Below are 20,799 nucleotides of genomic sequence, written 5' to 3'. Positions count from 1 at the left end.
TTTCAATCTGTGAAAATCTGGCCAATAGAAATTCTAAAATTTTCCTTAGAACAAATAAACATGGAATCTATAGGTAGATACCTGAACATCACATTAAAAGACAATCAGTAATTTTAAAGGTGTCTCTACTTGGACATGGCATTTCTCCTTCCAATAATTTATTTTCTATAGAAATGATAATTGTGCAATAACGTACTATATTGTGTACCAACAGCCTAATGTTATTAATAAATTGGTTGCATAAATATTAATTTCCTCAAGGCTTAAAAGGAGATTAACAATAAAAAAATCTTACTGCTATTCCTAAGAGCTCATACTAGCTACAAAGAAAAAGTCACACAGGAGCTTCTTTAGCCCATAAAATAAATTAAGCTATCCCTGACGAGATTGGTGTGTGTATGTGTGTGTAGAATTAAAATAGAAAAAGCCTTCCTTTCCCCCATATTAAAATAATCTCATTTGTACCTATTCAGAGCCATTCTACCTAATGTGGTTTTTCATAAAACAGGTTAAAATGAAATTTAAGAAGTGAAATCATATCTTATTTGCTGCATCTGTTCTGATAAACAGACATTAGTAATACAATTATAAATCATACAATTCCACTAAATGCCAAGGGCATACAGTGGCTTACTTAATGCTCTATCTCCATTAGTTCCTGCAAACAAAACAGACGGTATGAGCAGTTGACTGCCCTAGCTGCAAACACAGTGCACATCCCTGTGTAGGGTCAAAATTCACCTCCATCCTAGGGTTTCATTTTTGTAACAAACAGAGGAACAGTAAGGCAACTGTAAGTCCACTTGCCTATCAAACTTTCCCTCTGACACACAAAAACCCTGTGTCAGGAGAGCCCAGGCCTGAAGCCTGTTTTCCCCTTCAGCCAGAGGAGGGTCCTTCATTCATTCCTGGACAGGTGTTTCAGGGGTGGCTCCAGCCCTTGTCTTCAGGACAGACCTATAAATCCTTCCTGACCCAGTCCACCCATCACATCTTATTTTTCTGAGGTGCTGAGCACACACAATTCCCAGAGGAATTGCAGGCCGCGGTTCCTGACCAATGGGAGTGGTGGAGCCGGTTGGCCGCGCTTCCACCTAGAAACTGAGGGAAGGGTATGTCGCCACTTCCGGGAAGGTGCAGAGCCAGGGAGGGAACCTGCCAGCCCTGCCAATTCCCCCCTACCCCAGCACCAGCGGGGCTCCCAGGCTGCGTGCCCCCAGGCTGCTGCCCCCCCACAGTGCCCGAAGCGCCTTTGGGCCCCCCCATGCAGCACCCCCGGGCCACCCCCCTCTAGCATCCGTGGCAGTCCTGGGCTGACCCCTCCCCCCAAGATTTAGTCAGGGGTGTATAGTACAAGTCATGGACAGGTCATGGGCCGTGAATTTTTGTTTACTGCCCATGACCAATCAAATGACTTTTACTAAAAATACCCGTGATTAAAACATAGCCTTAGTGATAACGTATCATCTGCCGGTGTTTGTGAAGGGTCCGTTTAGCAAAAAAAGAAAAAAAAAAGCATTTTAAGAGAATCCAACTGTTAATTCTTTAAATAATTAGCTATAATACAAATGTATAGAGCCCTGCAAATACCTGCTTTATATCCGCGGACCATGTTTGCAGATCGGATATCAAATGGGCTCTACAAATGTATTCCACAAAAATGCATGTTCCTCCTTCTCCATATGGCTCTAACGATACACCAGTTCATACTCAGAAAAAGCATGTCAGTATATATCTACAATTAGGGGAGCCAGCTCAAAAGAATTAACCTGTGAACATGACCTGATATAGCTCAATACGGTCAAGATTTATTCAAGATATCTTTTGAACTCTTTCAATGTGAAATAGTCACTTGTAATTTCTGATTTTAGTTTTTTTTGCTGGCTGTGGGAGGGCCCTCTGGCTCCTGCCTCTGCTCTGCTTACAAACTGCTCAGAGACCCTTGTGCTGGTCAAACATCTTGTGTAGTTTATTTTCAATATGGGTTCTCAATACTTTCATACTATATACAGCTCTGCTTCAACAGTCCTATGGAGCCCCCAACTCCTATACCAAGCAGGGAAGGGCAATCTCTCTCTACTTCCTTCCTGTGCCTAATAGCTTAATTAGCCTTCCAGCTCTCCTCCACCACAAATTAGGCACAGCTCTGTTTAACCAGCTCCATTCTACATTGTTTGATTCGAGCTGCTGTGACCAGAGTACTGAATCAGCTGTTCTTGCTTAGCACTCTGTCACACTGGCTTTTACTACTACTACTACTAAAAAAAAATCACATAACTAAAGAACTGTTTCCACAGCAATCTAAAAGTTTCTGAATTAAATGTTGACATTTCTGAGCCTACTGTCAGAGATGCCATCTTGCTAAAAAGAAACACAATTTGCAGCAATGGAAACATGGGAATTCAGGGTCAGAGCCCAGACATTAGTTTCAATTCTGCTTCAATATGGGTTTGAACAATCTGAAGAATAAAAATATACACCTCTACCCCGATATAACGCGACCTGACATAATACGAATTTGGATATAACGCAGTAAAGCAACGCTCCGGGGGGGGGGGGGGGGCTGCACACTCCGGCGGATCAAAGCAAGTTCAATATAACACGGTTTCACCTATAACGCGGTAAGATTTTTTGGCTCCCAAGGACAGCGTTATATCAGGGTAGAGGTGAACTTTGGAATATTAAACACGACAGTGTCAAGTTTAAAAGGCTTAAAATTAGACATAATGATGCATGCTACACTGTTCTTTTTCTCTGCCTCCTTGACATTTTTTTTGAGCATGCAAGGTATTGAAATACAGAGTGATGCTCTCTGCGTTTCAGAGGGTGAGATAGAGTAGAATTCTTGAATATTTTAATACTCTACATTGGAGAAAGCAGGTAGAGGAAGGACAGCTTTGTGGCAAAGGCACTGGGTTGGGATTTAGGAGGTATGTAGATTCCACTGAGTTCAGCTGGAGCTTACACTCAGTATTTCTGAAAAACAGGATCCTGAGGCTCAAATCCTAACTCTCCCACAGACCTTGGGTAAATCACTTACTCTCTTTCTAAAACCCTCTGTAGTAAATGCTTCCCCATTTAACAGAGGAATTGTTATGCATCAAAAAAGGCACGTGCAGAGACAGACCAAGGTGCATCTGCCTTGACCTTGACAAGCAAGGTTGGAGAATGTTTAGCGGTGGGCCTCTCTCACTTAACTGCAGTTGGAATTCTCTTTTTCTTGATGACATGTGGGTCTTGTGAAGGTGCAAGCCTAGCTCAGCACTCCCAAAGGTTGTGGCTAGTAGTGAAGACAAGCCAGGTAGAAAAGACTGATGTGGGACAACATCTCCTGGAGAAAAAACACATCTTGTCATGAAATGGCCTACCTGGAAGAACTTTAGGCCACAGACAATTCTTCTCTGACAGAACAGCATGAAACCAATGAACTGAGAATACCTGGCATTTCTGAGACTGCCAAAAGTGACTATCTACAGCCCTGCGAGCAAAAGTGACTGAAAGAACCAAGTTCTCTGGAGTCATCTGCTCTGCAATATGTTAAGCATTTATCTTTTCTAGTTTGTCAGGCAAGCATTATGAAGTAGAAAAGTGCAATAACAGTGCTGAGGAATATTAATGATTATTAAGCTACACTAAATGGAAAAGCTATATTAACTAGAGTGCATTCTAGAAGGTGTGGAAAGCAAGGGCTCTTTCTGTTCAGTTTGAAAGGCAGAGCTATACGGAGGAGCTTGGGAGAGAAGAACTAGATGTATGCAAAAAATTACTGCAATTTCTCTGGTACCTTTGAATGCTGGTTGACATGGAGAATGTGTGGACCTAATTTAACATAATCAGAGAGACATTATGCTAGTTTCTAATTTCTTTAAGGCTTGTGGTGTTTGCATCCTAAATTAGAGACCATTTCCACAAAACCATAATATTACACTTTTGTCCTGCAGAGCAATTATAATATGGATGACTTATCACTGTAAGCAAAATACTTGCTGATTCACCTGTACATTGTATTCCAAGTTTTAAATCAGAATCAAGTCATTCATGATTATGTCAATTTATCAATATTATTATTGCACTGTAAAGTTATGAATATACCTTTATTATATCACAGCATAAACATGCAATTATTTTACTAATTAATGAATAATAGTATGTTATGAAAAAAATGTCAGTGACCATCATGATTTCCTCAGGTTGTAGACTTATGCCAGCAAATAGAACATTAGACGGAAACAGTACTCTGTTAGAATTATATATATGTCTCAACACATTTCAAAACCAGCAAATATGTTAATGGTTTGAACTGTCACTGCTGATACTCTAGTTCCTGATTAAAAATGCAGCTGATTTAAAATCATTTAGTTTAGCAATGGAAAAAAAACCACTGAGCAAGACTGAATACAGGTAGCTTCTTGGGTGCAATTGTATCAAGTTTTCTGTGCTGCTATAGTTAAAGAAATCTTATTGTTATGTTCATGGAAATCTTACCTTTGCCAAATAAATGACTAGAAAACGTGACATGTACTCCACACATTATCAACAGTATGATAAATTGCTGGTTATGCAGTATGTGACTTTTAACATTATAAATACAACAGAGAATGTAATTTCATTGGTTATTAAAATATAGCATTAGAGTAAGAGCAAAAGATTTAATATTTCTTACTTTGGTTCTCCTATCTTGATACCAGGATGTTGTGTATAGGCATGGGAATGTGTGCTGGGTGCAGATTTAAATGCCATGGGACAGATAGGACACTTGTAGAAGACTTCACAGTGAGAACCTTGAATGTGAGACTTGAGTGCAGCCACATCAGAGTACACAACATTGCAGTGTACACAGCTGTAAGAGGAGGGGAAAAGAGTCAATATAACATAACACAAAAGTGTACTAGAATACGTGGAATCAAAACTGGGTTTTAGGCAGATGGAGGAGGGAGGGTTATGTATTCAATCTGATACAATCATATGAATTGATTGGTTAAAGTACAAATCACAGAGACAAGGTGGGTGAGGTAATAGCTGTTACTGGACCAACTTCTGTTGGTGAGAGAGACAACTGTTCCAATAAAAGATATTACCTCAGCCACCTTGTCTCTCTAATTTCCTGGGACCGACACGGCTACAATAATACTGGAAAGTACAAATCACACATTAAGATCCAACAGAAACAAAATGGTTATAGACCTAAAAAAGAAAAAAAAGATAAGAATAATTAATTTGCAAGATCTAATGCCAGAGGACAAGATTTGATAATAGCGTTATGCCAACAATAGACAAAATGGCCAATGGAATCTATTCCATCTGTTCATTATAAATAAGAACTTTTTAGACCCTATAGGTCCTAGAAAATACATTTTTATCAGGAGTAGGGGATTGTATGAAGAACCATATTGCAATCTAGAAGCTACCAAAAATGAAATACAAAAAGAATAACAAGTTTACTATATTTATTCAGGTTTAATTTTAATGAAAATGTTTTCTTAACTGAGTGATTTTTCTCTGTACGTAGTCAAATCAATATTTGGACAGAGAAGAGTAAACTTAAATTCAGAGTGATTACACAGGAGCTTTACAATCTTTTCTAAACATCAGGTTGGGATTCTGAAAACATTTTTCTAAAATATGCCTTTGAAATCTTAGTGTCTGACACCTTCCCACAATTCAATCTACAGTAAAGCAAATAACATAAATTGAATTAATATAAGAACACAGGAATTTCCATACTAGATCAAGTCAGTGGCCCATTTAGTCCAGTATCCTCTCTCCAGTACTAGCTGCTTCAAAGAAGTTCCAAAAATACCCTGTAGTGGACAATTATGGAATAACTTGCTTATAGGGAAAGTTTCTTACTAACCCCAATCTTTTGGAAGTTCGCTTGAAGCATGAAGGTTTGTATCCCTTCCAAACTTTATTTCTATCTACAATAATTATGGAAGTTCTCGTTAGCCAGATAAATGTCCAATCCTTTTGACACCCACTAATCTGCTGGCCTCAATGTTGGCAATGAGTTCCGCAGACCAATTATGCATTGCATTTAAAAAAATTCACTTCCAATTTCATTAACTATCCCCTTCTTTTTATATTAAGAGAGAAAGGGTAAATTCACTTCTTATATATCATTTATTATTTTGTATCTATCATGTCTCTACCTGTTCATATCTTCTCTAAACTAAACAGTTCCTACCTTTTAAATCTCTCTTCTTATGGAAGATTTTCCATGCCTCTAATTATTTTCGTTACCCATCTCTGAACTCCTTCTATGTCTGTTATATCCTTTTAGAGATACGGTGATCTTATGGAAGAGAGATAGCATGATGATATAGGAAACAATATGCCATTTTTCAGATATGGCAAGCCAAAAGAATTAGGAAACTTTTTGAAAAGTGAAAGCACAATTTTTGAGCACTCATATCTCACAAACACATTGTCTCTGAGATACCTCAAAATTTCTAAAAAAAACCCCTCTACTTCAGCATAACAGCATATATGTGAAATTTTAGGTGATTTTGGCTTAAATCTGTTAAAGATGGGAGGGGCTCAAATGAAACTTATAAATGAAAACGAACTTCCATCTTAACTATGGACACACACCTCTCCACAACACTAACTTTTAAGTGTCATCATCTTTTTACATTTAACTCCATATTAGTTCTACTTCTAATGTGCTAGTGATATCACATTCAAGAGGATTTTTTTTCTTGAAATGAGGTTTTTTCCTTATAAATAAAATAATCCACAGATATAAGCATCCACTGCTGACTATAGTCTGCATGTCTGCCTGAATACAGAAGTAGCTCTGCTGAAGATCTGGGTCCCACTCAGGTCCGGGTCCCTCCTGCTGGACTCTCTGTTGCAGCAGCTTTTTCTCCCCCAGTTTGAGAGAATCCAGCTTGAGTCAAGTGAGCTGAATTTCCTCAATTTAATTAGCTCAATCAACTAGTCTAGATCACTGGCATCAAACAACTTCCTTAAATTATTGGACACTGTTCAGAAAGGCTGGAGGAAATACATCCTTCCTCAAGAGAAGGTTTGGTGTTGATGAGGAGATTCTGAGGATTCTAATAAGGAAGAAGATGGATTTTTATTTTACGCTCATTGGATGGAGTGGAGAAAAAGCGGGGGGGGGAGGGGGGGGAGAAAGCCGAGTGCTGCCAGAGATCGATTGGGACGTGGGACAAACACCTAAATATCGGGACATCTGGTCACCCTAGATGGAAGACACAGCAGAAACCTCCCCCTTCTTCAGAGCACCCGATTACTCAGGAGAAGGGGAAGAAGGAGAGAGAGAATAATCAAAAGAGACTTTGGGGCAGATGAGAGTTGAATCTTTGGCCTGACCTATCCAGGTCACCAAAACCAGAAAGATCCTGCCATAATATCTGCCTAGATGCAGTAAAAAAGACTTCATCCTCCGCTCAGAGTAACCTTAACAAAAACTTCTCAGTCATCCTGATAACTGAACTGTGTTTCCTTGAGGGGAAGACGTACTATCGGCTGGTGGGATTCTAAATCACATCACTCTACCTTTAGGTAGCCAGTTAAGACTGACTGCAAGACTATACTGAAGTGCTATGCAGAAGCCTGCTGTAGGAGCTTGGAAAAGGCAGGCTCTTCTGAGCTGTTGCCTTGGTGCTGCTCTGAGTTTTGGTGGAATTCTAGGGAGTTTCCAGGCTGCTCAGTGCAAGGCTAGAGGTTTCCTTGATACTCCTCCAATCCTTATCACCCCACTGACAGTTGCTTCCTAGCAGAAAATATGGGGAAACACAAGAATTAAAGACTCTCAACAAAGAGTCAAAGTAGCAGACTGTTGCACTCTGTGATAGACAACGTGAACTGGTTTAAAGAATAGTGTAGTGGAAAATCCAGCAGTGGAAACCTGGACTTCCCCAACTGGGAAGAAAGGGTGAGAAAAAGAGAGGGAGAAAGACTTCAACAAAGTTACCTTCTGTATCTGATAGACAAATGGAATACACCCATCAGTGCTTTAAAGATACTGTCTAGCAGTAAATACAAAAAAGATTATGATTATTCTACCAAGACTACCTAAAAGTCAGCTTATGTCTTTTTTTAAAGAAACTAAATTAGTAAAACATGTCTGAATTTATTAGCTTAAAAACTGTATGCCTTAAATATGACCTCTCATGGCTGGATGAAATTAGCAATACTCTGATTGAATACCATACATCAGCAGATCTCCAAATGCATGGCTGACATCCAGCAAGAATTTTTATCCCAAAATGTGTAGTACAAATAGTATGTAGCCATGACAACTTTAAAACAATAAAACAGCATCTTGCAAGCAATTTTCACAATAAAGAGAAACCATTTTAGTTTAAGTTTGAAAAACATAGAAGAAAAACATTTATATATGTGTGTATGTATATATATAACAACATATTTTAGTTACACATGTGTGATCATACTGACCGAAAACCAACTCTTCGTGTGTAATGTAGGCAGTTCTTAGTGACGTGGGTCTGGAAGTGGACCGATCTGCAGATTGCTCCACATTCAGGACACGTATATGGAGATTTATGCTGATGAATTCTCTGGTGTGATGCAAAACTGCACTGGTTAGGAAGCAGCATCTGGCAGATATTGCAAGTCTTCTAAATGATAGACCAAAATAGAGAAAACAAATGGTTTGGTTCAACTATATGCTTTCTTCTGTCAAACATTACAGTACATTTTTTTTTTTAAATCTATGTTATGGTTGTGATATAAACCAACAAGAGGAGGCAAATTTAGATGTAGGCCCTAGTCCTGGATCCCTTTGTAAGATAGAGGCCTCTAAATTGGACATTCTGGGCCTGATATAAAGTCCCCTTTACACACCACTCTGGCACTGTGAAGGAGCCTAAAGGTCCATGTAAACTATATTTATGCCCTTAACTCAGAGCACCACAGAAAAATCTACTCCACCAAAATAAACTTCAAAATCGAGTGTTGTCTTTACTTTTAGATCTCCTTGCTTATGTTGTTTTTTAATTGTAACATCCAAAGTGCCACTTAATTGTGTGTGGGGGAGGGGAAGGTTAATTCATTTTTTTCTTTAAGAAGGTGGTTTTAAATATATTTACCCACAAGACCAGAGAATTGTGTATGCATTGTAAATATTGCACATGTAAATAAGAACTACATTTATATAAAATATTTCTAAAGCTTTTCTTTGAAAAGGAGTCTCTGTAAGTGCAGTAGCCACTTTCCCAATCTCAAGCAATTATTTTTGGTTTTCAAACTAAAAAAAAATCAGTAAAATCCTTTAGTACATGCTGATCACTTGTCAAGTCAGAATCACCAGTACTTTCTGGCTGCTTTGTGCCATTCCAGGGATGGAATACATCAGATGTAAACACAGATTTAAATTGGGTTTACAGCTCCTTTCCATCACTGGAGAGGCATAGAGAGGCTGAAGGATACCTGTGAATCTGGCCCACATAGGTTTTAGTTACATATATGCAAAAAAGCATCTCTAAATAGCTAGGCTACAGTCCTGGACAGATTTATGCTCAGTGCCTGACTTCAAGCACATGAGCAGTTCCAATGACTTCAACTGAACTATTCACATGCTTAAAATTAAGTATTAGATGTTAAGTCTTTGCAGAACAGGATCTCTAATTCCTCTTTTTAATACTTTGTTTTTAATAACAAGCTGGTTATAATAAAATAATAAAAAATTAATAATAATAAGTGATTGATCCAAGGCAGAAAGCTACAAGCCCCAAGCTGAAGCCTGAAATTAAACTAAAAACTAAAACAAGCACATCTCTTAGGTCCTACACTGTAAACCAAACTATGATATACATAAATAATGGATAGCTAATGTACAGGGCTTCTGGTACTTTTTGGTGTTTCTATTTTTTCTTTGCTAAAAAAAATTAGAGTAAGGAGGTCATTGTCCATGAGAAAGTACAACTTTTAAAATGTTCAATTTCTGCTCTAATGGATTTTAGGATCATTTTTCAAAAGTGCCCCATGACTTTCAGTGGGATTTATGCTCTTGAGTGACTTAGGCACTTTTGAAAATAAAATCGAGCCTCCTAAGTGATATAGGTGCTTTTGAAAATAAAACTTTTGAAAATTTTACCCATAATGATGTGCATATTTTGCTAAAACACAAAACAAAAAATCCTCTATCAATTGGTCTTACAAACAGACTTATTGATCTGATTAAACAAAATTATAATTATGAAATAATTCAATAGAGTGTGTTTATTCTTGCTGTCCCCCTCAAACGGTAGCCATGATATGAAAATGACCATCTCCTCCAATTCTGGACCATTTTCCTTTGAATAATTTTGTGTTTAATAGTCCAAACCTGCTCCTTCACAATATGTTGCAATTATAGTCGTAACGGTAGAATCAAAATTGCAATTGTAAACACAATAGTAGAATGGTATAAGTAGGGCCCTACCACATTCACAGCCATGAAAAACATATTAGGGTCTTTTGTGTACAGATTTCACAAGGGGAGACCTGCATTTCTAAACTAGGTTTCCTGACCCAAAAAGGGGTTGTGGGGGGTTGCAAGGTTATTTTAGTGGGGTTGCGGTATTGCCATCCTTACTTCTGCACTGCCTTCAGAGCTGGGCAGCCAGAGAGTGGGAGTTGTTGGTCGGGTGCCCAACTTTGAAGGCAGTGCCCCGTCAGCAACAGCACAGAAGTAAGGTGACAAGGGGGAGGGATAGCTCAGTGGTTTGAGCATTGGCCTGCTAAACCCAGGGTTGTGAGTTCAATCCTTGAGAAGGCCACTTAGGGATCTGGGGCAAAAATTGGTCCTGCTAGTGAAGGCAGGGGGCTGGACTCAATGACCTTTCAAGGTCCCTTCCAGTTCTGGGAGATTGGTATATCTCCAATTATTACCTTTATTACCATGCTGCACTGTTGCCTTCAGAGGTGGGTGGCTGGAGAGTGGCAGCTGCTGAACGAGGGCCCAGCTTTGAAGGCAGCAGCAAAGAAATAAGGGTGGCAATACCATGCCATTCCATCCTTACTTCTGCGCTGCTGCTGGCAGCAGCTCTGCCTTCAGAGCTGGGCTCCTGGCCAGCAGCTGCCGCTCTCCGACCACCCACCTCTGAAGGCAACAGTGCAGCATGGTATGGTATTGCCACCCTTACTTCTGTGTTGTTGCTGACGGGGCACTGCCTTCAGAGTTGGGCACCCGGACAACAACAGCCGCTCTCCGGCCACCCAGCTCTGAAGGCAGCACCACCGCCAGCAGCAGCAGCACAGAAGTAAGTGTAGCAGTACCACAACCCCCCCTACAATAACCTTGCAACCCTCCAATAACTTCTTTTTGGGTCAGGACCCCCTACAATTACAACACCATTAAATTTCAGATTTAAAGATCTGAAATCATGAAATTTACAATTTTTAAAATCCTATGGCCATGAAATTGACCGAAATGGACCCTGAATTTAGTAGGGCCCTAGTTATAAGTAGCTTACGTATGGTGCTGACTCATCATTATTGGTAATTGAGTCTATGCACCCATGTAAATTTAGGGCCTAAACCTGCTCCCATGTAAGTCAGAGTTTTGATACTGACTACAAAAGAAGCAAGAACAGGCCCTTAATAGTTACCGTGAACAATAACATTAAGGGGTTTATTTGTTTTTTAAAAGAATATTACTAAATACCATGAGCCAAAGTAATCCCCCAAACAATTTAACAGTTTGAGAATGTTATGCTTATTCTAACATGGAATATACTTTTTATTAATATTATGGTGATTCTCCACCAGGGTCACAGGCATGTTCCGGTAAGGATTGCTTATCTGAGTAGGATTGCAGGATCAGACCCTAAATATATAAGGTGAAATCCTGGCTTCATGGAAGTTTGCCTTTGACTTCAAAGATGCCAGTATTTCAGCTATAAAGGGATTCTTTTTTAAAGACACTATTTTGTACTACTCTCTAATTTTAGAAACCTGACAAGAGACAAAGTAAGTTCATTTTTATTCCTTTCATAATGCAGTATCTCGGTCTAAACGCTTTTGAGGACCCATGCAAACCCAGAAAAACAATTATATAAAGTTTTATTTTAAAGAAGAATATTAACATGAAATATCTTGAACTCTACACTGAATTAGGGAGTTTATTTTTAAGCAGCTCACTTTTAAACTTTATAATCTTGATGGCCCTATATGTTGGAGCATGGGCTTGTTCTAAGCATGTGCCACAAAATGTCCTCATTTTACACACACACAAACTTTAAAAAGCCAAATATTTGTTCTTAATTGTCCCAACAAATAACTCCTGAAACACTGAATTATGACTTCCATTACTAATAGAACTAACGTGGGGTTTTAATTTTGTGTTAATCACAGGCTTAAGGGCAAAAGCCTGACTAACCATAACTCTATTTAAAATGTTCTTACCACATTTATTGAGCTTCAGTACCACTGCCACAATTTATCTTTTGCCATCTACGTATTAACAAGTAGTAATACAATAGTGGAGAATCTGGAGTATTCTTTGATTACATAAGAAAATGGCAAAACAAAACTTCTTATTCCAATAATAGAAATATATGGATTTTTCATATTCCTTCCAAAGTATCTTTGTTTGCAGCACTACAAAAGAAAACCTGGATGTTACGCCACAGAAAAGCCATACACCATTACCAATCCACCAAGTATTCCTCAGTTTCAGAAGTGACAGCAAGCACTTTGCATAATTAGTCTACAACACTAACACTCCAGAATGTCACAAAACTCCAGCAATACTAGTTGTCAAAGTAGGCAGTTTGCTACTTTAACAAGTGTAGAAAATATTTGTAATTGTAGCTGCTTACAAGAAGACACTACCAGGGAATTCTACAAGCCAACGCGTCTGCTTAACTCTTTATGTTGGGCTTAAGGTGGGCCTGAATTTCCACGTCTATCATTCCAACCCACATAAGAACAAAACATGTTTTTCTCAGTGTGACAAGCATTACGTCTTCATTTAGGATCTAGGAGTAAGGAGGAAGAGGCTTGGGGGAAAATGGTGGTGAGGAGAAACCCCCCCCCCACAAGACCAGTTAAGTCATATTAAGGGGTATTGGCTACACAGCTTCCATGAGAGCTATGCAGTTATACCTCTAAGCCTATCTTACCTGAACATTTTATTACTTCAAGTTCACTATCTTCAAGTTCACTATATAGCCCACTGGCTCAATCCTGCACCTACACATGAGTGGGCCCATTAAGTTCAATGGGACTACTTACATGAATAAAGTTTGGGCTTGTCTACACACTGTGGCAAATAACTCTAACCGGGTGTAATTTGTGAAGCACTCTAATTGCTCCATGTGTGCCCTGCTGGCATGCTCTAAAAAGTACCTACTTTGCACTGACATAGTTCTATACTGCCATGTAGATAAGCCCTTATTCATCTACAGTATTAGACACATAGTCCGTTTCTGCAGTGGTTTGTGTGGATCTTTCACAAAATAACACAGAAGAGTTCCTATAATATATGGAGAAGGACCTCCATGTTCAAACAGTTGGGCCAATGGGGTTTTTTGGATAGTTTTCTCTTTCCGAGAAATATTTTTGAAAAGAAAAAATTATTATCTAAACTAAACCAAAACACAACATTTGTGCTACCTGCATTGCAAGAGTAGTTAAAAGGACACTGTGAAGATTGGTAACCTCCAAATAAAAGTTACTGTGCTTTCTATTTGTTTGCAAAATCCAAATAATTCCACGTGTTCTTCCCTCATCCCCCCCAAATCAATCCACCTTTTCCAACCTCTTCTCCACCCCCCACTGCCCCAAAAAACAAATCAGTGCTAGCAACCCACATTCTTGAGCAACTTTACAATAATAAGCCAGTGCCAGGTACAAGGAAGAACAAAAGTCAATAAAGAAATAATATTTCTCTTTCAAGTTTCTAAAGGGATATTATAATCAGAGAAAAATTAAAAAATTATTAATAAATACCCAGATAATGTCCTTCTGCAACAAACACTATTCCCACAACAATGCTTACAATGATTGATGATAGAGCACAAAAACATATCTTGTCAGAAAAATGTGATATACTGTCGTTACCTAAAATAGTCGTGTTCATTAAAGCTGCTTTCACGTTGGGCATTGCATCTCAGTTGTAATACTAGTGGTCAGAGAGGTTAAAACCATGTCTGACAAAGGAAAAAGACCACAATAAATAGGAAAAATAATTCAGTTTTTTAAAGAGGATTTTGCAAACAACAGAGATTTATAACATTTAAAATTTATTTATGATCAGTGTCCTTTTATAAAAAGAGAATTTAAAACTTTCTGCCCTTGCAGTGGCTCACTGAAATAATGGAGGCTGATGTAGCTAAAATGCTTGTTTTTTTCTTTGAAAACAGAATATCACATGGCCAGACACTAAGGCCTTGTCAACACTTAAACTTTTAAAGAGGTTTTGTTACCAGTTAGAGACAGCCATGTCATTCACAAGTTATATGCAATACAGTCTAGTTTGCGTCCCCACAGCAGCTTTTCTGCCTTCACAACTGTATTTGAATGTCTGCACCTCTCATTCTGCCTGCTCAGGTTTATTCTGGGGAAATCTGGGCTGCTGTCCCATAAGCCTCAGCAGAGGAAAATGTGTCCAAAGGACATGCACACAGCACAGAATAGCAGCGCATTAGGCAAGAACATCCTAGTTTAGGGACAACTGGGAGGAAACAGCACAAGCCACACCGATTACACAAACATGAATATATTCTGCCCACCCTGGCAAAACCACCAACAAAAACCCAGCATGATCGAGAATTTTTTTTTCATGCTTTTCTGCTCAACTTTGTTCATTTTATCCTTACCTCATCCTCCCAGCCCACCCGCACGCCACGTGTCCTGTCTGATATGTAGCTTCTGAGCTCTCTGGGGCAGGGAATGTCTTCTTTGTTACTTGCTTTTACAGTGCCAAGCCCAATGGGGACTTGATTAGGTGGGGTTCCTAGGCACTACCATAATATAAATAATAGTAATGGATTAGTTACAAAAAAGCCAACTGTATGCCAGCCTAGGCCTCTGCAAGGGTTAGCTGACCAGTTACGGAGTTTTAACTATGTTGTGCATCGGCACAAAATATATTTAGAGTCAACCATGCCAATAACTGGTTAAACGCTTGGTTAAAAAGTATAGTGGGACCTAAGGGTGAAAATTCACCATTCCACCTTCTTCACCCAAAGCCTGAGTAATCAGACTTTATGCAGGAATCTCTACAGCATTCAAAGGGTGGGAATTCGCACATAGCAACCCAGAGTAAGGCCATGAGATTTCACTACAGGCCCTCTGTAACTATTATCCCAGCTAATAGCTGGAATAGCATCTGCTACTGTGTCACATAATCCACGCAATCCTGGATTCAGTGTTTCCACACTCATCTACCTTTATATGATGAGCTACTTGAGGTGATGTTTACAAAGTGTTGCTTCACAGACATCCCAGGAGCACAGTCCCACAAGGAGTCTTAAATAATATGGAGGCCCTTGTAGAAGCCATCTGCATCTGTACTATCAGAGGATTTCTTACTAAGTGCAAAAGCTCAGCAAGTCTACCCCTGCCATTGCCCGTAAGATGAAGAATGTTATACCACACTCCTGTCTCTGTTGATCTGAGTGTATTTTACTGGCTTTCCATTCACACATAACAGGAAGTTGCAACACGAAAGCCAGCGAAATGCTTTGAAATACAGTAGAATCCTTTTTAATTGGCACACCCCAGGGAAAATCCAAATATGCCAATTAAGCAATGGTCTCAATTATCAGAGGCTTATAGAATACATTGTGCATTGGTTTATTTCACTTTTATTTAATAAGTTTTTATTTAAAGTATGCAATGTACACAACATTTTTAAAATACTATATTAAGATAAATTTGACTCGTTTTACCAACCATAAGAGAGAAAGAAAGCAGTAACAAGTAAACAAATGGGCACACAGCTGGAAATATATGCTAGCAAACACCACTTTTCACTTCTATTTTCAGAAGGCCCGCAAAGCACAGCAGGCATATCATTTAAATAGAGTTAGTGTGCCATTTATTCATTGCCTAGAATCACTGTAGCACCCAAATAAGCGCCTAGCACACTTACGCACTACAAGTAATAAAAATTGAAATCAAATCAAAGACACAATCAACCATAAGACAATCGTTCCCATTAAGTGAGTGTACTGTTAAGGAGGGTGCCAATTAAGTGGATTCCATTGTATATTTAAATTCCAAAGCATAATAAAGGATCACTACAAATTCTCATTACCAATATCAGTATCTCAGGGCACAGTTCTAAGAAACTTTGCTAAATCTTAATTTAAAAAACCTCCACCACCCTTACAGATGTAAACTTTTAAGACCTGGATTGAATAAAATTTTTCTAACAGTATACTCCAATTCTGAAAACAATGACATTCACTATTTTGTGCTTGCAGTTTTTTTTCTATTTTTAAAATATTTTTTCAAGTATTTATTACTTCTCTCAAATGAGGTATGAATGTTTAAGTGATAGCAAAAAACATATTCAAATCTCCTATTCTTACTGCTGAAACACTGGAATTTAAACATAAGATACTCTACTTGTCCACTTGTGTCTGCAGCCTGCTGGAAATGTGTAGCAAGAGATGTCTCATCTTGGAAAACTTCATTGCACTCCAAACACTTTAGACTATGTCTACAGAGTTTTGATGGGTCTTCATCTAGAGGCATAGCTGGAATGATAGGTGTACTTGCTGGGGCTGATATTACAGTTCCAGTTATGCCAGACTGTATCTTGGTTACAGTATGTGTGCCAACTCCCATTGGGCTTTGAAGAGTAGACGATGCAGCAGTATTGCTTGAAGGAGACGCTATCATTTGATCTGCTGGGACTGGTTTTAAAATCAAATGAGAGCACTGCATTACAACTCCTTTTTCCTTATGTCCACGAGCATGGGAAAGAAGACTGCATTTATTGTAGAAAACTAAATTTTTTGTACAATGGTTACATGTCACTTCAATTCGCACACTCCTCCTATCATAATGCTGTGTCAGACTCTTTTCGAGAGCAAACGAATCACCACATTCCAAACACTTGTAACCACGTGTTGGTAACGTTATACCTGCGTTGGCAGGAGGACTGAGGTTTGGGACGTAAACTGGGACGGGATTAACACTACTCAGCACCTTATTGAATGCTTCCACTACAGAACTCTGTAGAGATGATACCACCTGGACTCGCGACACTTTTTTAGAAGGCTGTGAGGCTGCTGCAGAAATTATTGCCTGCTTTATTTGTTGCTGAGGTTTTGTTAGCACTTGGCGGAGTTCAGAGGTGGTTTGAGCACCTTGAGGCAGAAGATTAAGGTTGGCAAGATGGACTGTCTTTGGCACAAGTTTAGCACTGGCAAGGCTTGATGCTGGCACCACAACAGTCTGCTGCTGTATAGCATTAGCAGCTTTAATAATGGCACTACTGGCACTTTGCACAGAAGCAGCAGATATTACAGTGGCTTTCACTGTAGTATTGTTAGCAAGCTTCAGATTAATAACTTGTGAACCTGCTGTTTTAACTGCTGAAACTGGGAGAAAGGCAGTAGCCACAGGTTTAATAGTGACCTGTTTTGGTGCAAGTTCTGCAGATGCAACTGCATTAGTGACAACTGCTGACTGGAGAGGTGTCCTAGGAGGAGAAGAAAGAACAGCAGCAGACGTTGGAGAGGATAGGAGAGATGTCATGGAAGCTACCATGGAAGCAGTTTGCTCTGGCTTTTTACCAGAGTCCAAATCAACTTCTGGCAACACTCTTGTAACTGTTCTCTTGATTTCCCCAGAGGAAGTCTTGATGGTTTTTATGCGAACTTTTGGAATGGCTGGCGTTGACCCTGCAGGAGAAGATGGAGACCCTTTGCTGCTGTTTTCACTTGATACACTTCGGGGACTATCGGGTTGTTTTATAGATGGTTTTTTAGCACCATCAATAAGACTCTGAGATTCAGGTGATTTCTCAATAGCCCGGGGACTTTCATTCATGTCTTTTGGTAATGGAGAAGATTCTCTTGAAGTAGACTGTAATTCGTTACTGGTATCTGTAGCTGCCTTTTTAGCACTCAGTGCTGCAATTGCAGCAATGCATGAAGAAAGCTTTGCTGATGACTTTGCTTTGGACTGTGAAATGCTGACAAGATTTGTTTCACCTTTTTCAGTACCTAGTTTTCCATCAAGTACCCTGTTTTCAGAATTGTCTTTTAGCAATTTGTCCTCTATTTTTCGGGCTTTGAATGGTTCATAGACACTTAAATTCACAGAGTTTGTTTCTGTTTCTCTTTTAACACCTTTGTTTTTATCTACATTACTTGAAATTGGAATTCCAGGTTTAATCAAGTTTTCCCCTCCAAGCATCTTTAGTTTGTCATATTCCTGCTGAGAAACTGATCCTGTTAACACATTTGCTCTGAAATTTGCACGCATCTCTTCTTTATCTGGAGGATCATCCACTTCTATTTTTTCATCATCATCAAATTCTTCAGCACTTGAGATTGGGCTAAACTGGTTGAAAGCTGAGTCTTTCAGAGTAGCCTCAGAGGCTGACCCCTCCTCTTTCAGACACTTCCCTTCATCTTTACCATAACTTTCAAGAGCAGATGCTGTTAGAAAACCATTATGTAAGCCATTGCCTGTGGAATGGTGGCCATCCTTATCCACTCCTTCAGAAGAATCAATATTACGTACATTTTTCACAATGACGCTCACACCAACATCTGATGATGATGGCACATGAGAATCTTCATCTGTATGAGCATTCTGTTTTATGTGGTTTTCATGATCATCATGTCCAGACTCAATAGCTGCTTTAGGATCAACCATGTCTGGGATGTCAAAGGCTGCAAGAAGGTCGTCAAAGTCGGGGGTCTTCATATCCCCCATGTTCATGTATTTGTTTGGAAGCAAATCTGTAAAAAGAGCAGAAAATCTTTATATCAGTATATTAAACATCAAAACCATATTTTAATACAATATATATATAAAATACTGCCCCTATACATAGTTTGCAAATAGTTTTGCGAAGTGTTACCACACTTATTTCACCCATGAATGTACAGAAGTGTTATAAATCACAATTTCTTTTCAGAAATTAGAAATTATGCAATAGCTGTCCAGGTCGAAGCGAACATGCCAAATGATTACACTGTGAGACCAGCACAAAAGAAGCCTTTGGGGATTATAATTTTCCCTTTTATTTTAGATTTACACTTTCCTTTCAAAAGCACCCTACTCCTGTGCTTAAAAGCCAGACACCTCTACATTATGGAACTTAAAAACCTAGATCTCTTACACATTAGTACTTTTCACGGTTAGGCAAACCACTGAACATACACAAAGACTGTAGATCAAATGCACTTTTAAAAATGCATTGTTCCATCACACTATCCTCTATATGACTTGGATGTCCAGAATACTCACTTTTCAGTACAGCTATGAAACAGGTTCCATCAGGATTAATTCCAATTTAGTATATATGTTTAGGTTGATAAGTTCAGCTCCAATTAAATAGACAGAGTAGAGAGGGAGGTGTGTTGCCCGCTATTTGACATCTATTGACTGACGCAAGATGGGTGATGCCATATCTTCTACTGGACCAACTTCTGTTGATGAGAGACAAGCTTTTGAGCTACACAGAGCTCTTCTTCAAGTCTGGGAATGGTACTCAAGAGTATCATAGCTAAATATAAGATCAAACTATCGGTGACAGTCTTGAGTACCTTTCCCAGACCTGAGGAAGAGCTCTATGTAGCTCAAAAGCTTGTCTCTGTCACCAACAGAAGCTGGGCCAATAAAAGATATTACCTCACTCACCTGGTTTCTCTAATACATTGGGACCAACATGGCTACAGCAACACAGCATATCTGGCGACTGAATCAATTAAGGTCATGAGGTCTTTGCAGTACTGGGCATTTGAACTGTCTTCACAGTAAACAGTTAACCTCAGTAAGCTATTTCCCAGACTATTTTCAGTCACCCACCATGGCCCCGAATCCTGCAAAGATTTACACACATGCTTAACTTTATGTACTCTGAGTAGTCCCATTGACTGTTAAGTACTTTTGTTATGGTGGCTGCCCTTTGTTAACTGTGACACTGCCCTGCAATCTTTCCTTTTTCTCTGCAAGAACTAGGCAGACTGAAATTCCTTTGAGTTTACAAAAGGGTGGGTTATTAATTAGCTGCCCCCAGAATATTTTCACAAGGTTAGAGTATGAGGAGTACCTGTAAAGGACCTTTTGCCCCCCTCTACTCTAGGGTTAAAATCCTGTTAACTGAACTGCTTTTAAACACATATCATACCAACATCGTTTGCCTGACCAGTGGATGTAATGCAGTAACATTTTTCAGAGGGTCTTTAAACAAATGCATCCTAGACTAGACTAGACTAGACTTCATCTGACAAAGTGGGTATTCACCCACAAAAGCTTCTGCTCCAATATGTCTGTTAGTCTATAAGGTGCCACAGGACTCTTTGTCACTTTTTACAGATCCAGACTAACACGGCTACCCCTCTGATACTTGACATCCTAGACTAAAATACCGTATTGAACTCATTTGTAAAGTAATGATATTTGGGAAGACAAGCCAGTTTTCACTAATGAAAATAGAACATTTTTGGCTATAAGGAAGCAGACCCGGAGACTGTAACAAAGCAGCAAAAACTTTCTAATTTCAAGGTTTGTCCAGGGAGCTTCAGATGGACTAAAGTTCAACTACAGCCTTTAGAATACCTAGTGCTGGGGATAGATCTGCCTTGTGCAAATTCATAAGCACCTGAGAAGAATCTTAGCTAAGGCCTTGTC

At 39.1% G+C, this 20,799-nt stretch overlaps 1 protein-coding gene across 8 annotated transcripts in view; it reads right to left on the bottom strand.

Moving 5' to 3' along the window:
- The window catches only part of ZNF532 (zinc finger protein 532), an 85,043-nt gene that overhangs the window by 22,441 nt on the left and 41,803 nt on the right, over window positions 1–20,799 (bottom strand). For all 8 annotated transcript variants that reach the window (XM_039545501.1, XM_039545507.1, XM_039545508.1 and 5 more), the window contains 3 exons: window positions 16,552–18,902; window positions 8,428–8,609; window positions 4,664–4,840 (listed from right to left, as the gene is read on the bottom strand). In XM_039545501.1, coding sequence (XP_039401435.1) covers window positions 4,664–4,840; window positions 8,428–8,609; window positions 16,552–18,902 — 2,710 coding nt within the window. The remainder of the gene's footprint in view (window positions 1–4,663; window positions 4,841–8,427; window positions 8,610–16,551; window positions 18,903–20,799) is intronic.

Source organism: Mauremys reevesii, linkage group 6 (genome assembly GCF_016161935.1).
Source record: "Mauremys reevesii isolate NIE-2019 linkage group 6, ASM1616193v1, whole genome shotgun sequence".
NCBI classification, from domain to species: Eukaryota; Metazoa; Chordata; order Testudines; family Geoemydidae; genus Mauremys; species Mauremys reevesii.
This window is presented reverse-complemented; position numbering and strand designations above follow the sequence as displayed.